The 26,089-nt window shown below is 54.3% G+C and overlaps 2 protein-coding genes and 1 long non-coding RNA gene across 9 annotated transcripts in view; 2 read left to right on the plus strand and 1 right to left on the minus strand.

Moving 5' to 3' along the window:
- Positions 1-11,797, plus strand: part of TLN1 (talin 1) — a 32,124-nt gene extending 20,327 nt beyond the window's left edge. For all 3 annotated transcript variants that reach the window (XM_014866047.3, XM_014866049.3, XM_070519209.1), the window contains 24 exons: positions 1,160-1,303; positions 1,778-1,939; positions 2,176-2,316; positions 2,410-2,591; positions 2,785-2,917; positions 3,139-3,240; positions 3,325-3,495; positions 3,590-3,739; positions 3,848-3,949; positions 4,026-4,145; positions 4,883-5,029; positions 5,199-5,365; positions 5,475-5,658; positions 5,749-5,874; positions 5,972-6,088; positions 8,744-8,929; positions 9,062-9,169; positions 9,678-9,783; positions 9,986-10,110; positions 10,220-10,345; positions 10,471-10,533; positions 10,644-10,826; positions 10,966-11,094; positions 11,224-11,797. In XM_014866047.3, the coding sequence (XP_014721533.1) occupies positions 1,160-1,303; positions 1,778-1,939; positions 2,176-2,316; positions 2,410-2,591; positions 2,785-2,917; positions 3,139-3,240; positions 3,325-3,495; positions 3,590-3,739; positions 3,848-3,949; positions 4,026-4,145; positions 4,883-5,029; positions 5,199-5,365; positions 5,475-5,658; positions 5,749-5,874; positions 5,972-6,088; positions 8,744-8,929; positions 9,062-9,169; positions 9,678-9,783; positions 9,986-10,110; positions 10,220-10,345; positions 10,471-10,533; positions 10,644-10,826; positions 10,966-11,094; positions 11,224-11,349 (3,300 nt within the window). In that variant the 3' untranslated portion in view covers positions 11,350-11,797. The remainder of the gene's footprint in view (positions 1-1,159; positions 1,304-1,777; positions 1,940-2,175; positions 2,317-2,409; positions 2,592-2,784; positions 2,918-3,138; positions 3,241-3,324; positions 3,496-3,589; positions 3,740-3,847; positions 3,950-4,025; positions 4,146-4,882; positions 5,030-5,198; positions 5,366-5,474; positions 5,659-5,748; positions 5,875-5,971; positions 6,089-8,743; positions 8,930-9,061; positions 9,170-9,677; positions 9,784-9,985; positions 10,111-10,219; positions 10,346-10,470; positions 10,534-10,643; positions 10,827-10,965; positions 11,095-11,223) is intronic.
- On the minus strand, positions 162-18,488 carry LOC139046379 (uncharacterized). Its single transcript, XR_011506360.1, has 4 exons — positions 18,351-18,488; positions 9,370-9,610; positions 7,750-7,835; positions 162-677 (listed from the first exon to the last, which is right to left on the minus strand). It is a non-coding gene; the product is annotated as an uncharacterized lncRNA (long non-coding RNA).
- On the plus strand, positions 16,676-25,054 carry TPM2 (tropomyosin 2). 5 transcript variants are annotated; one of them, XM_014866063.3, is made up of 9 exons: positions 16,676-17,608; positions 18,035-18,160; positions 21,242-21,375; positions 21,472-21,589; positions 21,678-21,748; positions 21,887-21,962; positions 22,453-22,515; positions 22,674-22,743; positions 24,905-25,054. In XM_014866063.3, exons 1-9 carry the CDS (start codon positions 17,495-17,497, stop codon positions 24,985-24,987), a joined length of 855 nt encoding a protein of 284 aa, XP_014721549.1. In that variant the 5' UTR covers positions 16,676-17,494; the 3' UTR covers positions 24,988-25,054. The 5 variants fall into 5 exon arrangements, 4 of the variants coding, with proteins under 4 accessions (XP_014721549.1, XP_014721547.1, XP_014721548.1 ...); XM_014866061.3 differs by lacking the exon at positions 21,887-21,962 and adding an exon at positions 22,198-22,273; XR_011506359.1 differs by having other exon boundaries at positions 16,682-17,608; positions 21,887-22,273.
- The last annotated feature ends 1,035 nt before the right edge of the window (positions 25,055-26,089 follow it).

Raw genomic sequence — 26,089 nt, forward strand, 5'->3', positions numbered from 1 at the left:
TGCAGTGGAGACATTTGTCAGCAGTCATAGAACACCAACAATTTCGGTCACTGTCACCCCCGAACTCTGGTGCTTTGGGTTATAATTATGCTATCCAGCCATTGGGCCTTTTCCAGTCCTGGCTTTCTTGGTATATACAAATTAGCATATGAAAATCATTTCACATAATTATTACTTTATTAAAATAGTACCAGTGACTAAATTTTCTTGAATCACCACTTAACTTTGCCTTTTTCTACATTATGAAGACAACCTATTAGCTCAGAGAGTATTTTGCTTCTTTTTTAAAGGTTGGCACCTGAGCTAACATCTGTTGCTAATCTTCTTTTTTTTCTTCTTCTCCCCAAATCCCCCCAGTATATAGCTGTATATTTTAGTTGTGGGTCCTTCTCGTTGTGGCATGTGGGATGCCGCCTTAGCATGGCCTGATGAGCGGTACTAGGTTGGCGCCCAGGATCTGAACCAGCAAAATCCTGGGGCCACCCAAGCGGAGCGCACCAACTTAACCACTCGGCCACGGGGCCGGCCCCGAGTATTTTGCTTTAGTATCTGAATCCTTAAAAAAAAACGGGCTTGAGAATTCATCATCTCACACTGCTTCCCTGAAAGCCCACCTTCGGCTCCCGCAGCTTCTCCAGGGTCTGTTGGTGGCCCGCTCTGTATGGCTTGACTTACTTCTAGAAAGGCATAAAGAAGAGAAAGCAAAGCTACCATGTGTTGATTGAATACCAGTCAAACTTTATGATGGTCTTCTAATCATAAAAAAATTTTTTGGCAACCATTATACCCATCCTTTCCCTCTTTCGAAATCTCTGAAGCTTGGAGGTGTTATAAATGTTAATTAGCCCAACAACCTCCACAGTTTTAGAAGTATGTCATTAACAGAGGATTTACATGGGTGTGTGTCTTTCAAACTTTTTTTTTACTACTACTTACAGTAAGCAATACTTTTCACCTTAAAAAATGTTTGAAGACATTTAACAAAACAGGAGAGGCTTTTTCTTTTACACAGTGTGGCTGTAGTTGTTAATATATCTCCACTCACATAGAACCCTGGCCGCTAACCTTCCTCCTACTCCCCTTTGTCCCCACTATCACTGTTCGATTCCCACCTGAGGAATATTCCGTATTCCTCATCCCCCCTCTTCTCTCTCCCCAGGCTGCATATCTGGTGGGCGTCTCTGACCCCAACAGCCAAGCTGGACAGCAAGGGCTGGTGGAGCCCACACAGTTTGCCCGTGCGAACCAGGCAATTCAGATGGCCTGTCAAAGTTTGGGGGAGCCTGGCTGCACCCAGGCCCAGGTAACTCAAGGGCACAGGTACCATGAGCAAGTCTAGGAAAGGATGCCAAGCCAGGATGGAACTGCCTCATGGGGAGAGAGGGAGATGCAGGATGTGTGGGGAAGGGGAGGGTGGAGACTCATCTCTGACCTCCATACCGAGCTTCTCTTTGGGTAATTGCCTTTTCCTGCCATGCTTATCATCATCTGTCAGTTACTGGTGAGTTTACAACTTCCTATAGATGACTGAGCTTACGCTTCCACTAACCCTGTTAGGATTTCTCCATTAGTGTGTCTGGCTTTCATCTCCCTGTCCTCACGCTCTGTTCATCTTTGGGTATCTCTCTCCCAGATCTTGACTTTCCAGCTGACTCTGTCTTTCCTAATTAGACTTCCAAAGGTATTGCTCTCCATCCTCTGACCTAGAGGGGCTCCTCCCTGGTGTGTGCACTTCCCTCCTGCCCTCATCGTGGCTCTTCCACGTCTGTCTCCTCAGGTGCTCTCTGCAGCCACCATCGTGGCCAAACATACCTCCGCGCTGTGTAACAGCTGCCGCCTGGCGTCCGCTCGTACTGCCAATCCTACCGCCAAGCGCCAGTTTGTACAATCCGCCAAGGAGGTGGCCAACAGCACAGCCAATCTTGTCAAGACCATCAAGGTTCCCAGAGTCTGAATTTCCAGCATCTCTCTGGCCTGTCCAGTCTTCCCTCCCCTGACCCCCCTGTCATTCCCTGAGGCCTTCTACCAGATCCCTGCTGCCTGAGCCCAAGCCCTTTCCCATCCACACTGGTCATCACCAGCCTCTCCCCATACCATTAGGCCTAGGAGGGAGACCTGGGCTTCACCTCCTCTGTCTACAGTCTATCCTAAGGGCCTCTCTCACTCCCACCTCAGGCACTAGATGGGGCCTTCACGGAGGAGAACCGTGCCCAGTGCCGAGCAGCAACGGCCCCACTGCTGGAGGCTGTGGACAATCTGAGTGCCTTCGCATCCAACCCCGAGTTCTCCAGCATTCCTGCCCAGATCAGCCCTGAGGTGAGGCAGCATAAAGGGAGAACTGATGGGCCGGCTGCCACCTCATCTTCTCGGGAGTCTTGAGGTTCACCTCCCTGCCTCCCCTCTCCCCAGGGTCGGGCTGCCATGGAGCCCATTGTGATCTCTGCCAAGACAATGTTGGAGAGTGCTGGGGGGCTAATCCAGACAGCCCGTGCCCTGGCGGTCAATCCCCGGGACCCCCCGCGCTGGTCAGTGCTGGCTGGCCACTCCCGTACTGTCTCAGACTCCATCAAGAAGCTGATTACAAGCATGAGGTATTGAGGGGGTAGAGAACTGGCATGACTGGTGGGCATACATTGTGGCAGAATGGAGGGGTGAGCACTTAGGTGCAATTAATGGGATAGTGTTGGGAGACGCCTGTTGTCCAAGATTTGGGGGATATGGGGAAAGAAGCTAGCCTTGTTTTAGGGGATGTTCTTGATGTTGAAGCCTGTGATGTGTCTGCAGAGACAAGGCTCCAGGGCAGCTGGAGTGCGAGACAGCCATCGCAGCTCTGAACAGCTGTCTGCGGGACCTAGACCAGGCTTCCCTTGCTGCGGTCAGCCAGCAGCTTGCTCCCCGTGAGGGTATCTCTCAAGAGGTAAGGGGGAAGGGGGTTAGATGAAAGGTAAGGTTCTGTCTGGGAAGAGATGGCAGATGAGGAAGATGAGGGATCCAGGAGTGGGCTCCAAAGAGACATCAGGTGATGGAACATGCCAAGGGGGCTTAGTTAGTTGGGTATGGAAGAAAGAGTGGGGTCCTACACATCGAGAGGGTCCTATTCCAGGTCACAATTAGGACTGACCTCTCCTTCCTCCCCAGGCCTTGCACACTCAGATGCTCACTGCAGTGCAGGAGATCTCCCATCTTATTGAGCCACTGGCCAGTGCTGCCCAGGCTGAAGCCTCCCAGCTGGGACACAAGGTACCTGGGGAGACAAGTAGGAAGTCCTGGGGGGTAGAATGAATGAGGGTACCTGGCCCAGCTGACCCCCATCCCTTGCCTCAGGTGTCCCAGATGGCCCAGTACTTTGAGCCACTCACCCTGGCTGCAGTGGGTGCTGCCTCCAAGACCCTGAGCCACCCGCAGCAGATGGCACTCCTGGACCAGACAAAAACCTTGGCAGAGTCTGCCCTGCAGTTGCTGTACACAGCCAAGGAGGCTGGCGGTAACCCCAAGGTACTGAGTGCCGGGAGGGAGGGGCTGCTACTAGTACCTGGTGGGAGAAGCAGGAACAGCAGGGCCCCCTCCACTCACTCTCTCTGCCCCACAGCAAGCAGCTCACACCCAGGAAGCCCTGGAGGAGGCTGTGCAGATGATGACAGAGGCCGTAGAGGACCTGACGACAACTCTCAACGAGGCAGCCAGTGCTGCTGGGGTTGTTGGCGGCATGGTGGATTCCATCACTCAGGCCATCAACCAGGTTAGAGTTTTGGGGTGCCTGTGGACAAAGGCTACCCCAGGCTAGGGTCCCTGAGCACAGTGGCAGAGCCCCTGATGATCTTTCCCCTTTCCCCATCCTTCCCCTCAGCTAGATGAAGGACCAATGGGTGAACCAGAAAGTTCCTTTGTTGATTACCAGACAACTATGGTGCGGACAGCCAAGGCCATTGCTGTCACTGTTCAGGAGATGGTGAGTTCGGGAGAGTCTAAGAGGACTGACCTTGGGGAGGTGATTTCGGTCATAACTTCACTTCCATTATCACCAGGTAACCAAATCAAACACCAGCCCTGAGGAACTGGGCCCTCTCGCTAACCAGCTGACCAGTGACTATGGCCGTCTGGCCTCACAGGCCAAGCCTGCAGCTGTGGCTGCTGAAAATGAAGAGGTAAACATGGAGGCAGCTCTGACCTTCCCCCTGCCCCTCAGAGAGAGTTCCAGTGGCATGCCCCTTGTCCCCATGACGTCAGCCTCTGAGGCTGTCCCACCCTCACTCCCTCTAGTCTTTCATAGAAAGGGAAACACATCCTCAGGGCTCTGTGTAGGGACGGGATCAAAACCTTCAGTCACAGGGATAAAGGAGACAGCCCAGGATCTAGAGATTTCCCGCCTGCTGCTGTGGCCTCTGCCAGCCTTCCTCTGGGCCTCTGGCTGCTTCTCTGCCATGCCGCAAGTCTATCTTCCCTTCTTAGTTCTTCTTTCTTGCAAATCCGTGAAGCTCTTCCTTCCCTAAGCTCCTGGCTTTCCAAGAAAGCAAGTAATTGGATCTTAGCATGACAAACCTAATCCCCAACTCCAAACCCCTCCACAACCCTTAGGCCAAATGGTAATCCGTGGCCCTCTGACTCAAATACCCCAGCATAAAGTGCTTCTCCCCTCCTCCCCACTATGCTTAACACAGTCCTCACCAGCTGGTGCGCACATGCTGTTACTCTCCCTGTTAGGAGGTGACCTCCTGCCTCCAGGCTAGGAAACAGAAGGAGTCTACATGCTGGGCACTTCTTCTCACAGCCCCTTTAGTCTGAGATGTGTGTTTCTTTAGGTCCTTAGTGACTCCTCCACGCACAATGGAGGTACCCTGAGTGCCTCTTGTAAAATCCGTCTCCCTATTCCGTCTGCTCACAGATCGGTGCCCACATCAAGCACCGGGTACAGGAGCTGGGGCACGGCTGTGCTGCCCTGGTTACTAAGGCGGGTGCCCTGCAGTGCAGCCCCAGTGACACCTACACCAAGAAGGAGCTCATAGAGTGTGCCCGGAGAGTCTCCGAAAAGGTGACTGTGCTTGTCCATATGGATGGGGGACTAGCTCCCCACCCTGCCGTCTTTCCCATCCTCCTGCACCCTTCCCAGCCCTCTCCTCTGTCCTTTGTCCCAGCCACCAGTGACCTTTCCCTTTCACATGGCACCTGCCACAGTCACCATGTGACTCTCCTCCCCCCAGGTCTCCCACGTGTTGGCTGCGCTGCAAGCTGGGAATCGTGGCACCCAGGCCTGCATCACGGCAGCCAGTGCTGTGTCCGGCATCATTGCCGACCTTGACACCACCATCATGTTTGCCACTGCCGGCACACTCAATCGTGAGGGTGCTGAAACTTTTGCTGACCACCGGTGAGGAGGGAACTGGGCCTCAGGGAGGCAGGGTGGGTGTGGGACCAGAAGAGGCTGGAAGAGCTGAGGGAGGCCCGAGAATAGCTAACTGGACTGGGACCTCCCTCAGGGAGGGCATTCTGAAGACTGCAAAGGTTCTGGTGGAGGACACCAAGGTCCTGGTGCAGAATGCAGCTGGGAGCCAGGAGAAGTTGGCACAGGCTGCCCAGTCCTCCGTGGCCACCATCACCCGCCTTGCTGATGTGGTCAAGCTGGGTGCAGCCAGCCTGGGAGCCGAGGACCCTGAGACCCAGGTATCTACCTAACACCTCTAATTCTGGCCAGAACCACTTCCTAGTCCCCTTTTCCCTCCCACAGACCAGAGCCTCTGCTCTCCCATACAGGTGGTGCTGATCAATGCAGTGAAAGATGTGGCCAAGGCCCTGGGAGACCTCATCAGTGCAACAAAGGCTGCAGCTGGCAAAGCTGGAGATGACCCTGCTGTGTGGCAGCTTAAGAACTCTGCCAAGGTTGGAGGGAATGAGAGCAACATCAGGAGAGAGAGTGGATCAATGTGCTTCCACCTCTTCCTTAAAATGATCTTCTCCCCTACTCTGACGCTCCTAGGTGATGGTGACCAATGTGACATCATTGCTCAAGACTGTGAAAGCTGTGGAAGATGAGGCCACCAAAGGCACACGGGCCCTAGAGGCAACAACAGAACACATACGTCAGGAACTGGCGGTAAGCACAAGTCTAGGGCACGGGACTTGAGTCAGAGAGGCGCTTCGTGATTGATCGTGAACCTGTGCCACGCACATTCCTCTCGCTCACTGCCACACTTCTTAAGTGAGCCACTCTGGTGTCTTTCCCTTCCTCACCTCTTCACTCTGTAGCACTTGCCAACCACCTTCTTTCATCCTCCCACTTTCTCCAGTCACCAGTGGCCTCTAAGTTGCCACATTCAGTGGCCTCTCCTTGGCCTTCATCCTCTTCAAACATTTGCAAAGCATTTGAGTCTGTTAACACGCCTCCCTTTGAAACTCTTTCTTCCTCTGGCCTTCTTGACACTGGCTTTTCTCTCACCTCTCTAGCATCTCTTTGTAGTCATCTTTGAATCACCTTCACCCTAGTAAACAGAGGGGCCTTCCCACAATTGTATAAACCGCCTGCTTTCTCTGTCCTCTTCTTTGGCAAGTTTAACTGCATTCGTTATCGTTCTCTAACAAGTTGACTGCCAATTCTGAGTTTAGTTATTTTCAACTGCCTGGTTGACATCACCACCCAGATGCCGTGCCTCCCAGCCTGCCCTTCTTCCTGACGTACTACTTCCTATTACTGGTGGTAACAACCTCCCAGTCATGAAGAGTCCTCCACGGTCATCACTGACTTCACTGTCTTTCTAACCCACCATATCCAGGCCATTGCCAAGTCCTTCCAACTACCCTACTCCATTCTCTTTCCTTTCATCCCCCATCCCTGGGCCCACTGTCAGCACCCACTCTCCCTCACTTTGACTGCTGTACCAGTTTTCTACCTGGCCTCCCTGCCTCCAGTCTCTGTCACTCTCATCTCTCCTACTCATTTTTCTGATTTCTTCCCTTTTTTTAACTTTTTTTTTTTTTTTTTTAAAGATTTTTATTATTTCCTTTTTCTCCCCAAAGCCCCCCGGTACATAGTTGTGTATTCTTCATTGTGGGTTCTTCTAGTTGTGGCATGTGGGACGCCGCCTCAGCGTGGTTTGATGAGCAGTGCCATGTCCGCGCCCAGGACTCGAACCAACGAAACACTGGGCCGCCTACAGCGGAGCACGCGAACTTAACCGCTCGGCCACGGGGCCAGCCCCCTTAACTTTATTTTTTTAATTAATTTATTTTTTTTGAGGAAGATTAGCCCTGAGCTAACATCTGCCAATCCTTCTCTTTTTGCTGAGGAAGACTGGCCCTGAACTAACATCCATGCCCATCTTCCTCTACTTTATATGTGGGACGTCTACCACAGCATGGCTTGCCAAGCGGTGCCATGTCCACACCCGGGATCCAAACTGGTGAACCTTAGGCCGCCAAAGCGGAACGTGCACACTTAACCGCTGCACCACTGGGCCGGGCCCTCTGATTTCTGAATTCATCTTTCTGATGTTCTGTTTTCACCTCTACTTGGAGATGTCCAAATTGTAACTCTTAACTTTCTGCCTCCCAAACCTGATCATTCCGTCGTCTTTCCCATTTCAGTAAATAGCACCTTTTAGTAAATTCCTAAAGCTAGAAACCCAGCTTTGACATCTTTCTCTCATTCCCACATCTAAGCCCAGCATCAAGTCTTGTTGGTGCTCCCTCCAAATGACCTCATTTTCTCTTCCCCGTCTCTATCACCAGGACCTTGTCCAAACCACCCTCAGCCCTTACCTGTAGTCATGTGATGGCCTCCATCTGACCTCCCAGCCTCCGCACTCGCCTCCAGTCTATTCTCTCTGCACAGCAGCCAGAAGGATCTTTAAAACATCAATCAGATGATGTCACGTCACTGCTTAAGACCCTTTAGTGACTTCTCTGGCATGATCTAACCTCACCCATCGCCTTCTGGGCCCCATAGCCCCTGCTGACCTCATCTTCCCCTGCTGTTCTCCTTTTCTGTGCCCCATCCCACTGCACTGTCAGTTCTTGCCCACTGCAGGCCTTGCACTTACTTCTCTCCAGCTGTTTGAACATCTGGCTGCTTCTAATCCTTCAGGCTTCAGCTTAAATGTGTCCTCCTCAGAGGGGCCTTCCCTGTCCTATCTGAAAAAGGACCTCGTTTTTATTTCTCATCACAGCACCCTCTTTATTTCCTTCACAGTCCAGATCATAGTCTTTAGTTTTTCTGTTGGTTTACCTATTCATGATCTGTATCCAAAACTAGAACGTAGGGTCCAGAGAACAAGGACCTTGTCTACCTTCTTCCCCACTGCACCCTTAGCGCCTCGCACAGGATCTACCACACCAGCTGATCTTTAATAATTTGTTGGATGAACACATACATCAAATATTTTTATGACTTTTACATATGTAAAATTCTAAGTTCCTTGGTCTGATACTCAAACCCCCAACAACCTTTTTCCACCATCCCTGTATTCTAGAACATTCCTGATACTCTCCCACTTGACATCTGATTATTCATGCCCAATCTTTAATTTTAAACAAATAAATTCTCCTCAATGACTTCAGTCAGAAATGATGACCAGCTGCCCTCTGTTCTATTAGCTGTGAATGTGTGAACTTTTCCAAGGACCCGACTTACAGTAAGTACTCAGGGAATGCTTGTTGAATGAACACATGGATGAATGAACCAAATTACACGAGTGTTACGTTGTCTTACAGTCTCATTCACTGTAAAATTTTTCTTCTTATTCTGCCCCAACAGGTCTTCTGTTCCCCAGAGCCACCTGCCAAGACCTCCACCCCAGAAGATTTCATCCGAATGACCAAGGGTATCACCATGGCAACAGCCAAGGCTGTTGCCGCGGGCAACTCTTGTCGCCAGGAGGATGTCATTGCCACAGCCAATCTGAGCCGCCGTGCTATCGCAGATATGCTTCGGGCTTGCAAGGTAGAAATTGTGAGAGTGAGGCAGCAGTCTGAGGCAGTGAGGCAAAGAACATGGTGGGAGAGAAACTGCAGGGGCTCGAGGGGCCTGGCGCTCTGTGGGATCCTACAGCTAAGATACTATTCTATGGTGTAGGAAGCAGCTTACCACCCAGAAGTAGCCCCGGATGTGCGGCTTCGAGCCCTGCACTATGGTCGTGAATGTGCCAACGGCTACCTGGAACTGCTGGACCATGTGCTACTGGTGAGGCGGGAGTTGTCTGCCCCTCGCACTAGCCTCCCTGAGTACACCCTCCTATTCCCACAAGCCTCAAACCCAGCTCTCCAATTTTGTGTTCAAATCTCCTCCGCACCCCACCATCTATCCCCCAAATCTGTTCTTGTTTCCAAGCCTCCCTTCCACTGGGGCCCCACCATTCTTATATCCTTGGTTCTCCCACTCACCTCTTCCTCTTTTTCTTATCTCCTCTCTTCCCACTTGATCTCTCCTTCTCTACCTTCGTCATCTCTTCTTTCTTCTCATGTCATCATTCTCCTTGCTCCTTGTCAGCCGGTGAGTGACGTACAGCCCCACTGTCTTCACCACGCGTGCCTGTGATGCCCAAGTGCACCTGCTTGGGCTGTGTGCTGTTGGAGGGCTGTGGTGTGGCGTGCTCTAGGGATGGGTCGGGGGCCCTGGTCTGCCCTGTTTCAAAGGTCAAGGTAGAGGCTAAGATCTGATGCTCTCTGCTTCCTGCCCACCTTCTCCCCAGACCCTGCAGAAGCCAAGCCCAGAACTGAAGCAGCAGTTGACGGGACACTCAAAGCGCGTGGCTGGTTCAGTCACTGAGCTCATCCAGGCTGCTGAGGCCATGAAGGGTGAGGGGCGACGAGGGGCAGGGAGGGAGGGGAAACTCCTGTTACAGTGACATCTTCTCAACTTCCCGGTTGTCTGCTCTGAGCTAGCCCCCGCCCATAGTCCCCACAGGTGCTGGGGCCTGCTGATACTAACCATGCCACCCAGGGCTCCTGACCTCCCAGCTCCAACTTAGTCCCTTCCTTACCCACTCTGTCCCACCAGGAACAGAATGGGTGGACCCAGAGGACCCCACAGTCATTGCTGAGAATGAGCTTCTGGGAGCTGCGGCCGCTATTGAGGCTGCAGCCAAAAAGCTGGAGCAGCTGAAACCCCGGGCCAAACCCAAGGTCAGTCCTGCTCCCTCCTTCTCCCAACCCTCGTAGTGGCCGAATATCCCCACTTTCAGCCCCCTCTTAGTTTGCATCTCTCTCTGCAACCTTTGTCTCTCCACTGCAGGAGGCGGATGAGTCCTTGAACTTTGAGGAGCAGATACTGGAAGCTGCCAAGTCCATAGCAGCAGCCACCAGTGCCCTGGTAAAGGCTGCATCAGCTGCCCAGAGGGAGCTGGTGGCCCAAGGGAAGGTAAGCACTTGGGTACCCAGAAGAATGGGGCAGCAGCAGCTTTACCATCCACACCCGCATCGCAGCCGGGGGCTTTTCCCTACCTACTAGAGCACGGGTCTGAGTGGCCTCTCCTTCCTCCGCAGGTGGGCGCCATTCCAGCCAATGCACTGGATGATGGGCAGTGGTCCCAGGGCCTCATTTCTGCTGTGAGTGTACAACACCCACTAGGTCCCTCTGAACTTGAGAGACTTGAGAGGGCTGGAGAGGGGATGAACCCAGGCCAGAGACATATTTTAATCTAATCTCCCCAATTTAGGCCCGGATGGTGGCTGCAGCCACCAACAACCTATGTGAGGCAGCCAATGCAGCTGTACAAGGCCATGCCAGCCAAGAGAAGCTCATCTCATCAGCCAAGCAGGTAGCTGCCTCCACAGCCCAGCTCCTTGTGGCCTGCAAGGTCAAGGCTGACCAGGACTCTGAGGCAATGAAACGGCTTCAGGTGAGGAACCCTGACCCATCCCCTTGTACCTTGGGCTCTGCTGCTTTAAACTGTCACCCCCAAGGCTTGCTTTCTGTGAGGTGGTTGAGGGACTCCCTCGGCTGCGCGCTCAGCCTCATGCTGCCTTCTCTCTGCCCAGGCTGCTGGCAATGCAGTGAAGCGAGCCTCAGACAACCTGGTGAAGGCGGCACAGAAGGCTGCAGCCTTTGAAGACCAAGAGAACGAGACAGTGGTGGTGAAGGAGAAGATGGTCGGGGGCATTGCCCAGGTGAGTTTTGCACCAGACACTCCAAGGGACACTGTCAGCAGGGCAGTCACGTTGCCTGTGCTGGTCCCAACTGCCCTATCCCCTACTGCACATACTTGCTGAGCTGAGTCCCCAATCTCCGTCCCTCAGATCATTGCTGCACAGGAAGAGATGCTTCGGAAGGAACGAGAGCTGGAAGAGGCGCGCAAGAAGCTGGCCCAGATCCGGCAGCAGCAGTACAAGTTCCTGCCCTCAGAGCTTCGAGATGAACACTAGGGCAGCTGCTTCTGTTTAACGCAGACCCAGCCCAGAGACTGTGCCTGCCACGACCAAAGCCTTCGGGGCTGTCGGGCCCAACCTGCCCAACCCCAGCACTCCCCAAGTGCCTGCCAAACCCCGGGCCTGGCCCTGCCCAGTCCCACTGCACATCCCCTGTCCCCTCCCTGACTCCAAGTGCCTTCATGCCCTAGGGCCCCCCAAGTGCCTGCCCCTCCCCAGAGTATTAACGCTCCAAGAGTATTATTAACGCTGCTGTACCTCATTCTGAACCTGCCAGGGCCCCAGCCCACTCCACTCTGCCAGCAGCTTCCAGCCAGTCCCCACGGCCTCAGCTCTACTCATCCTTTTTTGATACTGTCTACTCCTCAACCCCAGCTACCTGTGGGGGTGCGAGGTTATAAGCCCCAAACAGGTTGACGCTCCAATAAAGGTGATTCTGCCTGCAGCTCTGCCTGGCTTCCTGGGGAGATGGGAGAGTCCCAGTGTGGGGGAGAATGGGATTGCGTTCTGTGACCAGCTTGATCTGCCTCAGAAACGGAGTGGGGGCAGACTGGCAATCTGCCCCTGGAGGACCCTTCCTCCTCCCTGCACCCGGATCCCTAAAGTCATCCTAGTCGGGAAGCTGTCCCTGAGAAGTCATACTCCTGTTGTCCCCTATCTCACTGGCCAGCAATTACACCTCACCAAGTGTCGTTTTGTTGCTGGAACAGCAGCTGCCACTGCTCTTTGTGGCTACTGGGGACACTCTGTTCTTCAAACTGCTCAGAGTATGTGAACAAATTCGGTCCCTGGCCAAATTGGAATGTTCAAAAGCAGCTTTGCTAAAAATAATAAACCTGTAAAATACAAGTGTCTGACCCCGAAAGGATGGTGGCCACAGATTTGGTTGAGGCAGTTAAGAAGCAAAAAATCCACCCTGAGGCTGCCTGTCAAGGCTACTGTCAACTGGATTGGGACACTTCTAGGCCTCCCAGGCCTTGCCACTCCTGCCTAGAACAGCACTAGAAGAAAAGGCATTGAGAAAGCTCGGCCCAGGTGTGAGATGCGGTAGCTGGTGGGCAGAGCCCCAGTAGTGACCAGGCCGGTACTAGGAGCCCCATTGTGGCCACCCTCCTAATCTGGAGGTTCAGGAAAGGGAGGCGGCCAGGGAGGTGGGTGCTGTGCCTCCACTGCCTTCTGCATTCGCCCCCTCTGCCCACGCTGCGTGGGCTACGTCGCAGTCCTCTGAGGTCTGCTGCGATTTTCATGCATGATTCTTTAACTGATCCCGTTGCCCAGTATGTTACTTCCTTGCTTCTCCCTCCAAATAGAACACCAACACCACCCAACTGCTGCTACTAGGGTGCCTTCCACCTCCTTGAAGCCATGACATCTTCTCCCACCCCTGTGGAGTTAAAGTAGAATTACTTTGTCCTCCCCAGGGCAGCCCACTAGGGAAGGTGCCAACTTTCCACCATCACTGCTATCACCTGCGATTAACTCATTCAATATTTGCTAAGCCAAGCCTGTGCTAAGCACTGGAAAACAGAGATGTATTATCACCTCTCTGACACAGAGGACTGGCAACTCAGCACACCCTGCAATGGCCCCCGGACTCCAGATTCAGTGTCCTAGCATCATGAGTTGAGGACCTTGGAGATCAAATCCCTTCTACAACCTCCCCAACAAGTGGCAGTCCAAACTGTTTGAACTCCAGCTGTGAGCCCAGGACAGCTGCTTCCTCCTGCCACCACTTCCCCGCCGCATTCTCAGGAACTGTGAACAATCACATGCCTCTCACTAGGGGTGCCTCGGGGAGCCTTCCGGGGAGAGGCTCAAACACCCATTAGACCAGCAGTTCTTAAAATGTGGCCCTCAGTCCCCTAGGGGTTCTCAAGACCTTTTCAGGGGTCCAGAAGATCAAGATTATTTTCATAATAATCTTATGAAATAAAAGACATTATTTTCCTTTCACACAGTGTCAACATTTGCACTGACAGTGCAAAAACGTATGTGGATAAAATTGCCAAGGCCGTGGCCCAAAGCGTACTAACAGTCACTGTATTCTTTACCGCCAGGCACTAGCAATTTCAGGAATAAATGCTAGCCTCACTTCAGAATGTCCTTGGTGAAGCAATAAAAAATTATTAATTTTATTAAATCTTAATCCTTGAGTAACAAGTCTTTTCAATATTCTGTGTGATGAACTGGGAAGCATGCACAAGCCCCTCATCTGCAGACCACAGTACGCTGGGGGCTCCAGGAAAGCACCTGGGCAATTCTTTGAGTTGTGAGCTGAACTAACTGCTTTTTTCATGAAACACCATTTACTCGAAAGAATGACTGACAGACAAACCATGGTTACCAGACTTGGGTCTCTGGCAGAGCTTTTCTCAAAAAGGAACCAAGTGAGTCTGTCACTCCAGGGAAAAACCTGACAGTATTTGTGCCAATTGTTACAATTCAATCTTTCAAGTGAAAATTAGAATTCTGGAAAACTTCTATCTGCTACCATGAGCTTCACAGCTTCCCAAAACTTAAAACTTAGACTTTTCTGTTGAAACCAATCAAGATATTAAAGAACGTTATTTTTTTAAGAATGTATAATGAAATATGTCAGCATTTGGAACATCTGCCTAGCTCCGTGAATCAGTGTTTCCCAAGTGACCAGTGCACGAGGTTACAAAACCACCCCTGGGTAAAAGATCCAGCCAAAGTACAGTACAGACCAATGGATTTTAAGGCAACATAGTACAAAAAGGGTATTGATATGGTTGCAGGATCCACATTGCAACTAACCCTTAAGAAACTACCATTTGTCAAGTGTTGGCGTAGTACCAAAGAATAGCCACAATTAGCTGAAAAGGCTATAAATATACTACTCTCTTTTCCAACTACATGTCTGTGTCAGACTAGGTTTTCCTCCTACACAGTTGGCCCTCTGTATCTGAGGATGTGGAACCCAGGGATACTGAGTGCCAGGGCCAAGGGAGGGGCTTGAGCATCCATGCATTTCGGTACCCACAGGGGTCCTGGGACCAATCCTTCCCAGATGAGGGAGGACTGTATAGCACTTCAAACAAACCAACAGGTAGCGACAGATAGAAAGCACAACTAACGGGCCGGCCCCGTGGCCGAGTGGTTAAGTTCATGCGCTCCGCTTCCCGGCCCAGGGTTTTGCCAGTGCGGATCCTGGGCGTGGACATGGCATCGCTCATCAGGCCACGCTGAGGCGGCGTCCCACATGCCACAACTGGAAGGACCTACAACTAGAATATACAGCTATGTACTGGGGGGATTTGGGGAGAAAAAGCAGAAAAAAAAAAATGATTGGCAATAGTTGTTAGCTTGGGTGCCATTCTTTTAAAAAAAAAAAAAAAGGAAAGCACAACTAGATTCTGAGAATGCAGCCGTCCTCTACTGAGACAGATATTAAAGAGAGTCACAAAAATGTAAAAGAAGTGCCATCCTCTAACTGCCGTCTGGGGAGGTGAATATAGCTGTTTTTCATTAAAAACATTTATGTTAACGTGGTTAATGTGCAATGGGTTTATTTCTGTTACCTCTAATGAATTAATAAATGTTTTAAAATTTTCTGTTTCCATTTTAATACAGTAAGTATTGGTAGAGGTAACCCACTTTTTTATTGAAGCCTTTTGGATCTTCAAACCCCACTCAGTTTTCGAGTGTAAGCGGTTCTAAGGCCAAAAAGTTTGAGAACTGCCACACCAGACCATGAGTTCCTCTAGATCCACACAGTATTAGTATCTTTGTGTACCTGGAACCTAGTACATAAAAATCCACCTGGCAAATATTTATCAGGCGCCAACTCTCTGCCTGATGCTATGCTAGGCAGTGGGGATTCAGAACTGAAAAAGGGCCTCCCTGTTCTGCAGGACTCGAAGACCAACGTAGAAGACACACAGGTTCAAAACCAGTTATAACAGAGACTCTGTTCAGAAGGATGGGAGCCTGCACCAATAACTTGCACCTATGGGGGGAGTGGGGAAGAGTGGCCTGGGAAAGTTTCCCAGAACAACTGACACTTGATCTGAGTCTTTAAGGCCACCGGGAATCAGCCAAGGGAAGAGCATTTTAGGGAGAGAGAACAGAATGCATAAAAGGTGGAAGCTTTAGGAAAAGTATGGCTAGTTCAGGTGCCTGCAGGTGGCTCAGTAGGAATGCAGCATAAAGTACAAGTCGGTGCGCTGGGGGTGAGGTTGGCAATGAAAAGAGCCAAGGCTGGAGAAGCAGGTGGGGCTAAAACAAAGGGCCTTATATACCATATTAAGAAATGTGAATCTTTATCTTCAAAGGAGGGAGGGAGTAGGGAGGGGTTTTGGAGGATTTGGGGATCCTATTCACACCAACTTTTTAAAAGATCCTTGGTAACAATGTCTGAGGGATAGTCGAATGAATGAATGAGTTGGGGAACTAGGAGTAAGGCCACAACAGACCCAGGCAGGAGGTAATATAGCGAGCTGCCCGAGGCAATCCCAGTCGAAGAGGAAGCTCATTTTTAGGAAATAGAATCTATAGGATTGAGCGGTTGTGGGAAGTGAGGGCCAGCGGAGCCCTTGATACCGCCAGGGATCTCGCACTGGCTACTGGGTGGACGCAGGTGTCCTGCCTGAGTTTGGGGAAAACAGGGAGGTGGGTTGGAGCGAGCACCGCGAGGTCAGCTTTGTTCCACGCGCGGCCGCAGGCAGCTGAGCAGATCTAAACACATTTCCGCGCCCCTCCCCCCCGCGCCCCTCCCCGGCCCGGGGCCGAAGGTTCCCACGGTTCCCACCCCCGCCGGGAAAGCCAGGCCTCCCACTCCTCTGCCCCTGGGGAGCCTGGCGAAGCGCTCCCTCCTGGCTCCCTGCGCCTCGCCTCCCCTCTCCCTCCTCGGAGGCGGCCCCCCACTTCCTCTCCCCCCACCCCGGGGACAGCGCGAACAGCCTCGCGCCCGCGCCTCAGACGTCCCGACCCCAGGACGGGCTCCGGGAGCCGCTTCTGGCGGCCTCGGCGGGAGGGGGCGTCTCACCCCGGCTCCGGCCGCCGCCGCTCGGAAACTCTTCCCCTCGCCCCTGCCTTCCCCGCCCCAGCCCGGCCCCGCCTCCCCACGGGGAAACATCCCAAAAAAGGGCAGAAAAGGAATTTCGGCGTAAAGTTGGCCCACAAGAGAAGAGAGAAGAGTCCGCTGGGAGAAGGGGAGGAGAAGGCGGGGCGCGGGGCAAGAGGGAGGGGAGAAGCGGGGGAGGGGCGTGGAGGGAGCCTGGCGGGGGCCGGGAGGGGGCGGGGGCGCGCGGTGCGCAGCCGCCTGGAGCCGCGTGGAAACTATGCGGGCGCGTGGGGGCGGGGCGGCGGCTCGAGCTGGGCCCCGAGGCCGGGCGACCAGAAGAGGGGCCCTGGCTCCAGGGGCAGGGGCTGGAAGAGGAAGCGAGGGGAAGTGAGGTCAGGCACGCCCTCGCTCCGCACTGCGACCGGGGCCTTGGGCTCCCTTCCTGCCTCAGTTTCCCCAAGTCACTGGTGAGACTGCGCTATCACTACCACGTCAATAACTCAAACCCAGAGTCTGGGACTCAGGGGAAACTGAGGCACTCGAACCGCGAAGGAGCCCCGCCTCCGAAGAGACATTTAATCTGGGGGGATTTACAGGAAACTTCTAAATTAAGGGCAGCGGCTGCTGCAGCTGAGGGGGGGCACACCGGTCCCTTCTCGCGGGCAGCTGCCGTGAGCTCACGCCCCGAAATAGCCCCAGGGGCCCCAGCCACAGCTGCCATGGGGCCAGGCTGTCACTCAGAGGAAGCCCGGAGCCCCCCGTCCGAGGGACCCCTCCCCGCCGCAGCGCTAGTGTTTTTTCAGCGGACTGCCCCGGCCACTTTCCCTTCCGACAGCTCGAGGGAGGGGGAGGCGATCCCGAAGGGGTGGGTGCTGGGGGCCGCCGCGCCCCCGTCCGGGCTGTGCTTCTGCCCCTAAAAGGTTTGGGCCGCGGTGGGGGAGGGTCCCGGTCCCCGGCTCCGCCCGGTCCCTCCCCGCCTTTTAGGCGCCCGCGCGGCTGGGACATCCCAGTCCCGCTTGGTCCTCCTCGCCCGCCACCGGTGCGTTCAGTCCACGCAGCCAGCCCAGTTCGCCCGGTCCATACCGCCCGCCGGCCGGCCCGTCCCCCACCGCAGCCATGGACGCCATCAAGAAGAAGATGCAGATGCTGAAGTTGGACAAGGAGAATGCCATCGACCGCGCTGAGCAGGCCGAGGCCGACAAGAAGCAAGCTGAGGACCGCTGCAAGCAGGTGGGGGCCCCGGACCCGGTGCAACCCTCTCCCCCTCAACGAGGTCGAGTAGGCCCTGCCCTGAGGGCCCTAGCCTTGGGCCTGCCCTAGCCTCGGGGCCTGCCGTGCAAGGCTCCTTCCCATCCAGTGTGGGGGCTGGGCCTTCACAGTACCCCCAGGGCCCTAGCCAGAGCCACATTTCATCTCACCCGCCCTAGCCTGGGAATCCCCAGCTCCCTACTGTCCACTGGAACAATGATGGGCCCTACCCCTGGGGACTGGGAGCGTTCTCTCTACCCCCACCAGGTCCCTCCAACACCCTTGGCTGCACGGCCCCCTCTGCTATCCCTCTTCCTCCCCGAGAGCCTCTAAGTATCTCCTAGTGCCCCTCACACAGCCCTGCCTCCAGCCGGCCGGGCCTGGCTAACCGAGGCCTCTTTCTCCCAGCTGGAGGAGGAGCAGCAGGCCCTCCAGAAGAAGCTGAAGGGGACGGAGGACGAGGTGGAGAAGTATTCTGAGTCAGTGAAGGATGCCCAGGAAAAACTGGAGCAAGCCGAGAAGAAGGCCACCGACGTGAGTGTGCACCTGGGCAACTGTGGGACAGTGAGCACACTGGGAGGGGTCCTGGACGTGGGGATGAAGGAGAGGGGACCCAGATATCCCCAGCACCAGGACAGAAGGGGTTTCCTCTTAGGAACCAGGCTCGGGCAAGCTTGCACAAATCCTGGAGGCAGTAGGTAAATCAAAACCACCTCCCACTTACCCCGAGGACAAGGAGTCTTATAATTCCGTTTGGTGCCAGCTCTTAGAATGTACGGTGATCAAGCTGTGAGTCATCCTGGGGGTGGGTGGAACAGGAATTTACCATCCACCTCAATTCATCCTCCAGCTGAAAATGGAGAGGAGACTGCAGCTACATTTGCGGGGTGTGGGTGTAGATGCTGTGGGCAGGAGGAGGAAGAGGAATCCAGAGATGGGGCCCGATTTGAATTACATCCCTGGGGGGCCATTAGAAATGCCCTGGCCTTGGCCTCTGGCCCCAGCGGGCTTGCTGTGCACTAGGCCCAGCTCAGGTTCTAACAGCCCCTCATTTACCCTCATTAAGCTGTCAGCCTTGAGACCATGCCAGGCCAAAGGGCAGAGGGACAGGGCCACAAATGCCAAGGCACCACCTTGGCAGGTCCTACTCCCTCTGAGATTTCTCTGCCCACCCTACACCCCCTAACCAGATTTCTCCACCTACTGCCATGCCTAACCCCCACCTTGAGGTTAGAGAATGGCCATATGACTTTGGACATGGTACTTCTACTATTCTTTGCCTCAGTTTCCCCATTTGCCTTCCACCCAGGATTGTCTTAAGTTTAAGATGAGCCTATGGTTGGATGGATGAGGGGATTAGCAGAAGTATGATCTGAACATCCAAGATCAGAGATGACATTACTGTTTGTGTTGACCATTGTCCATGTTCCCCAACCCGCCCCCCCAAGGTTGGTTTCTCTGACCTCCAGCCTTTGGTGTTGGTTCTCCACCAGCCCTGGCACTCAGGAGGGAACTGGCCTGCAGCTGCTAGTGAAGACAACCCCGGGCATCTGACACTCTATAAATAACCAAGGCCCAGTGCAGCTGGAGGCAGGACTGGAAACCCAAGGAGCTGGATGGGGGCTGGAGGGGGGAGCAGGGGCCAGGGACAGAGCTGGAGAAGCAGGGCTGCAGTGCCAGGCCAGATGGGAAACACTGCCCAAACTTACTGTGTGACCTTGAACGCAGCGCTTAACTTACACACTGCCTCAGTTTCTCCCTTCTCTCTTGCTTCCCATTTGTCCAGTGGGGACAGTAATGCCTGCCCTGGGGTCAGAGAGCTGCATCCATAACTGGGAAGAGCTTGAGAAGCAGAAAATGGGAAATGTCGGTCCTGTGATGAGGACCCCAGGACTCCCCAGATTCTCCAGTCATTTGTCACCCCACTACCATGAATATCATGAAGAGAGTTTTCCTTTAAAGTCTCATCTCTCTCTAGAGGAGACCCCCAATGTCCCCCAGAGTCATTCTTCCCAACCCCCAGTGCCGTCCCCAGAATCCTTCCACACTGCGTCATCTGGCTCTGTGCCCACAATGGGCTCTTGTCACTTGTCCAAGTGGCCTTCAGCACCTGGAGGAGAAGCTACAACTACTTTCTATGGAGGGTGCTGTTTTCCCTGCCTGGTAGTCCAAGCCAGGACCTGCTTTCCACCCCCTCGGCCCCCAGTGCTTCCACCCCTCTCTTCCCTCTCACTCACTGCTTCTCCGGCTGCTCCTCTCTGCTTTCCAGTCTTAAATCTCGGGCTCTCTCAGTCTTTGTCTTTGAGAGAGAGCAGGGGTAGCCTAACACTTAGGAAGTGTGGACTCTGTGCTGGCAAGGGGCTCAAGTGCTCTCTGCTTATACTCTTTCCCAAACTTGGCTTATCAGAATCGCCTCGGAGGTTTAAAGAAAAAGACACAAAGATTTCCAAGGCCCTGCCCTGCAGAGCCCAGTTCGGTGGGTCTAGTGTGGAGCTGAGAACCCGATTATTTTAGAAGCCTCCCAGGTGGCTCTGTTGATTAATCGAGTATTAGAAGAACTGCCTTATCACAGAACAGCCTATGAAGGAGGAACTGCTGTTGTCAACTCTGAGGCTTAGAGAGATTAAATAAGTTGCTCAAGGTCACACAAGTGTTGAGTGGCTGAGCTGTGGCTTAAAGACAGCGGTCTGATTCAGAGCCGATGCTCTTAACACCAAGCTGCTCTGCCGCTCCCGTTTTCCTTTATTGGGGCCCTTTTTTTTTGAGGAAGACTGGCCCTGAGCTAACATCTGTGCCCATCTTCCTCTACTTATATGTGGAGCGCCCTCCACAGCTTGCTTGATAAGCAGAGCTAGGTCCGTTCCTGGGATCCGAACCGGCAAACCCCAGGCTGCCGAGGCAGAGTACAGGAGCTTACTACTGCGCCCCCGGGCCGGCTGCTGGGGCCCTTCTTGCTCTGCCTCTTTTCCTCAAGGTGTCCTCAGTTTCCATGGACCTTCTCCAAAACCTCCATGGTTTTGCCTCTATGTTGCAGGATCAGGGGCTGAGTATCCATCACTCACACTGGCCTTGCACCACCCCCAGTTGCCTCCCAGCCTTGGCAGGGAGCCCCATGGCACAGCCAAGGAGGTCCCATATAGGCCTGGCTTGCCTCCTGAGCCCCTCGCTGGGAGTCTGCCTGGCTTCTAGTGACATCACAGAGCTTGAGTCTGTGACTGGCTATTTTTAGCAGCAGTGAGGTCTGGTTGGCCTCATTCTTCCCCACCCCCTTACCGGCCAGGCCATGCTGTGGAGGAGTCGGGGCTGCCTCAGACCTGGTCCCAGCTCTCCAGGGGACAGAGGGACCTGCATGCAGATTACTACTGGGAGACTAACCATGCACCGTGCCAGAAGAGGCCCCGTGGCAGGGGAGTGGAGGCTGTCAAGGAATGCGTACTTTGGGCTGGAGCACAGTCTGGGCAGAAGATAGTTGGCTAGGAGGAAAACATGGGTTGACAGTCGGGAAGCCAGGAAGCCTAGGTTCTTTCTGACAAGAATCTCACTGTTCTCTGGAGCCTCTCTGATCCTCATCCGAGGCAGACAAAGCCTTCCTGACCTCTGACCTTTGACCCACAGGCTGAAGCAGATGTGGCCTCTCTGAACCGCCGTATTCAGCTGGTAGAGGAGGAGCTGGACCGGGCACAGGAGCGCCTGGCTACAGCCCTGCAGAAGCTGGAGGAGGCTGAGAAGGCAGCCGATGAGAGTGAGAGGTGCGCAGGGGGCCCTCGGGGTGGGCCAGAGAGAGGGTGCAGAAACTGTCTCTGCTGATTCTGAACCCCACCCCCACCCCTCTCCCTGCCTCTCAGAGGAATGAAGGTCATCGAAAACCGAGCCATGAAGGATGAGGAAAAGATGGAGCTGCAGGAGATGCAGCTGAAGGAGGCCAAGCACATCGCTGAGGATTCAGACCGCAAATATGAGGAGGTGACCGCCCTGCCCCACTTCCTTCTCATTCCCAAGCCCCAGACACCCCCAGTCATTCCCCATGGATCTGCTCCTCCTCTCCCCGCAGGTGGCCAGGAAGCTGGTGATCCTGGAAGGAGAGCTGGAGCGCTCAGAAGAGAGAGCTGAGGTGGCTGAGAGGTGAGGATGCCCTGGGGCGGCAGTGGAACTTGGCCTGCGCCTGTCGCTGAGGGGCAGTCTGCGCAGTGGGCAGGCAGTTTCTCAGGCTCGGGCCGTAGGGACAGGTCCTGTCCTCTGACCCCTACCCACTGCCCCCAGCCGAGCCAGGCAGCTGGAGGAGGAACTTCGGACCATGGACCAGGCCCTCAAGTCCCTGATGGCCTCAGAGGAGGAGGTAGTGGCCTCTCTGGACCTTTCTGGGCAATGGCACCTTCTCTCAGCTCACCTCCCTCCATCTCAGGCTGCTGTCACCTGCTGGGGTCGGGGAGGGCCGAGACCTCCAAGCTCTGCCTGCTCTCACTCTCACAACTTTGCTCTTCTCTTCTCTCCTCCATCCCTCCCCCACTGTGCCTTCTCTGCTGTCTCCCCACGGTGCCCTCACACCCCACCCTGCCACACACCCCCTGCAGTAAATGTGGGGACCTAGAGGAGGAGCTGAAAATTGTTACCAACAACTTGAAATCCCTGGAAGCCCAGGCGGACAAGGTAGAGGGGGGCAGAGGGGCAGTGAGGCTGGGGTCCTCCAGGGGAGGGAGGCGCTGGGCCAGGCAGGGTGGGGCTGGGTGTTCACTGGAGACAAGCTGCTGAGTGGCCTGTGGGGCTCAGTGGAGAGGTGAAGGGTCTGTGGAGGCGATCTGCTGACGGCATGTGTGTGTCCCCGCAAGTACTCCACCAAAGAGGATAAATACGAAGAGGAGATCAAACTGCTGGAGGAGAAGCTGAAGGAGGTGAGAGGCCTTTACCTCCTCCCCAGCCCCCCTTCCCCGCCAGAGACTGCCTGCGGCCGGGAGGCCAGGGCAGGGATGGAAGAGAAGGGGAACTTGAGTGACAGTGTCTGGGAGGGGCTAACTTTTTGTCATTTCCCCCGTCTTGCCCTTACTTCCAGGCTGAGACCCGAGCAGAGTTTGCCGAAAGGTCTGTGGCGAAGTTGGAGAAAACCATCGATGACCTGGAAGGTAAAAGGACTACTCCCCAGTACCCGAAACCTTTTTAAATAGGTCCACACTCCCCGCCACTGTTGCTCTGTCCCTCATCTTCCCATCCCATTATATTTGCCACGATCAGCTAGGGTGGGCCCACCTGGGGCTCCGCAAACTCTGTGCCTGCCGTTCAAGTTGTAGCGGCTCTGGCACATGAACGCCGGTGTTTCTCACACTTGCGTGTGCATGAGCACCCCCAGAGAGTTTAAAACACAGATTCCTGGGCCTGTTCCGAAGCGATCGCTGACTTGGGCTGGAGAATTTGAATGTTTCCCCAGCTCCCTGGTGGCCAGCGCCATGGTCCTCTGACCACACTTTGAGTAGCACTGAGCTGGACTGTTCTGTCTCCAAGCGCAACACAGCAGAGCCGCACCACAGCGGCTTCACTGCAGAGCTATCTGCTGTCATGTCTAGGCTTTCAACATTAATGGAAAATACTACTTTAAGCTAGATTTAGTGAAAACAAATACCTAGGTATTTCCTAGTCTGCGGCTATTCCTCACTATTTTCAACAATGTTGTGCCCGAAACTGTCCTTCCTTTTCACTCTGCGGTGACCCTTGCACCTTCATAACGGCCACTTCTCTCGCTTCCAGCCTTCTCAGGCAGGCCTCAGCTCTATCTCCATCTTTAGGACTTTAGACCTTTCTGGCTCGAGCACCCTACCCCCACCCTGAAGCAAGCACTCCTGCTTCTCCAAAGCACTGTGCCCCCGGGTCCCAGGGGAGACAGGAGCTCGGGGGGAAAGAACAATTTAGGGGGACCGCGAGGGGAGGAGGGAGCCCTGACAGCTGTGCAGCCTGTTCTCCAGCCTCTCTGGCACTCCATCTTTGTCCACCTCTCTCTGATTCTTGTTCTCTCTTTCCGTTACCCTCTCTCCTTCCTTTCCGCTTTCCCTCTGTTCCCTCTCCCCACACTCCCACCTGGTCTCCCTGCCCCGGGCCCCCCCCCCAGACGAAGTCTATGCACAGAAGATGAAGTACAAGGCCATCAGCGAGGAGCTGGACAACGCACTCAATGACATCACCTCCCTCTGAGCCCCCACCAGTGTGGCCCCTCGGCCCCTTCTCCCCTCACCAGTGTGGCCCTTCGGTCCCTTTTCCCCCTGCCGATGTGGCCCCTTGGCCCTTCTCAGCTCTCCTTTCCATTCTCTCTGTGGGGAGGGGGCAGGCAGAAGGAGCAGAAATTGCCGGCATCGCATAGCCAGGCTGGGCGCAGCCTAGGAGAGCCCCCATCGCACCTCCTGCCCACCCTGGCGCTTGCTTCTTCCTTCTCTCCGCCCACTCCCTGCTCTGCCCACTGGCCTCTACCTCTCTCTGCTGCTTAATAAACTCAACTTGGTCTCCATGCTGTTTTCCTGCCCTCCGGAGAGCACTTTCATCACCCCCAGAGCACTGGTTCACTGCTGAGACTCTGGCTCTTACAGACACCCCCAATCTTGTGACCCCACCACTGAGCTCACCCACAAAACACTGTGGCCCACACAAAAACCCCCTGCACACCGGCACTCCCACTCTGACCTTCACTGCTGCATGTGGGCATGTGTGACCCCATTAGTCACCGAGCCCTCTGGCGCCTCTGAGACACACCCATCTGCAGACCCAGGCCTGTCACTGACCTCAGGGTGCTCGGCCGGGTTCCCCGGACTGGAAGGAATGACTGGAAGGGAAGTGACTGGAAGGGAAACAGGGAGGTGAGGTGCAGGGGAGGGGCAAGGAGGTGTGAAAGGTCTGGGATGAAGTTTGGGAAAGTGATGGAGGCCAGCAGCGTGGGGTTTTCACTGCAGGTCTGTTTTCTGCCTCAAGTCTGTCTGTCTATCTGGCCCTCCCTTTCCTTGCTCAGTCTTTGTCTTTCTTTCAGTTTCCAACTCAAACCTTCTAAAGAAGGAGCATAAATTAGTTTATGACTTAGGCCTTCCCATTCCCACCTCCATGACCCCGAAGCCTCGAGTGAGGCATCCATGTCTGTCCTGGTCAATCCGTCCATTCTCCCTCCGGGGTGACTTCATGGGGTCCTCAGATCCCTGAATGCTGTGTCCTCCTGGGCCTCCAACCACTCCATGTCTATTTGTCGCATCCCCCCTCGTGCCTCCCCGTGTCTCTCCCCTCCCCCTCCTCATGTGCTGCTTCCCCTCACAGAGACCTTGGCCAGTGCCAAGGAGGAGAACGTGGAGATTCACCAGACCCTCGACCAGACCCTGCTGGAACTCAACAACCTGTGAGGGCTGGCCCTGCCCCGAGCCAGGCTACAGTTGCCGCCCCAACCCAATAAAACTGATGTTACCAGCATCACAGGGCCCTTTAAACTTTTCTTTAGTGTTGGCGATGGTGATGGTAGGAGAAGGCTGAGAGGATGCCTGAGAGGAGCAATGGAGTTGGGAGACCTTTGAGTGAGCAGGGCCTGGGTCCATGCTCTGCAATGGGAGCCAAGGGGTGGGGGCACTGAGCTCATTAAGGCGGGGTTGTATTGGGGCCGGCCCAGTGGTGCAGCGGTTAAGTTTGCATGTTCCGCTTCGGCGGCCCCGGGTTTGCCAGTTTGGATCCAGGGTGCGGACAGGGCACCACTTGGCAAGCCATGCTGAGGCAGGCGTCCCACATATAAAAAGTAGAGGAAGATGGGTACCGACGTTAGCTCAGGGCCAGTCTTCCTCAGCAAAAAGAGGATTGGCAGATGTTAGCTCAGGGCTAATCTTCCTCAAAAAATTAATTAAATTAAATAAATAAGGAGGGGTTGTGAGCAGGCCACGTGAAGCAGACAGCCCAACAGGGCCGGGGGAACATCCTGGCCCCTACTCCCTGCAGGGCAGAGGAGCTGCTGTCACAGCATTGCCCCATTCCGGCAGGCGGCTGGGCCACACAACACAATCTGAAGACAATATTGCAAAGCTACACAGGTTGTACTTGAGCAGGGTGAGAGCCCAAAGCCTTGATGTGATGGTAAGCCTCAAGGCTTCCGCCCCTACCCACTGCCCTACCCCCGACACACACACACACACACACACACTCTCGAGGCCATTCCAACAATATCGGTCATTTCTGCCCTCTTCCTGCTAATACCTGTGTAGGCAGAATAGTGACCCCCGCCCAAGATGTCCACACCTTAATCCTATGAAATGTTACATGGGAATGGGTAAGGATTTTGAGAAAGGGTGATTATCCTAGTTTATCTGGGTGGGCCCAATGTGACCACAAGGGTCTTTAGAAGAGGGAGGCAAGAAGGTGAGATGTGACAATGGAAGCAAGAGTTTGGAGCAATGTGAGGAAGGGGCCACAAGCCAAGGAATGCTTTGCTTCTAGAGGCTGAAAAAGGCAAGGAAACAGCCG

This window comes from Equus asinus, chromosome 10 (genome assembly GCF_041296235.1).
Source record: "Equus asinus isolate D_3611 breed Donkey chromosome 10, EquAss-T2T_v2, whole genome shotgun sequence".
NCBI lineage: Eukaryota > Metazoa > Chordata > Mammalia > Perissodactyla > Equidae > Equus > Equus asinus.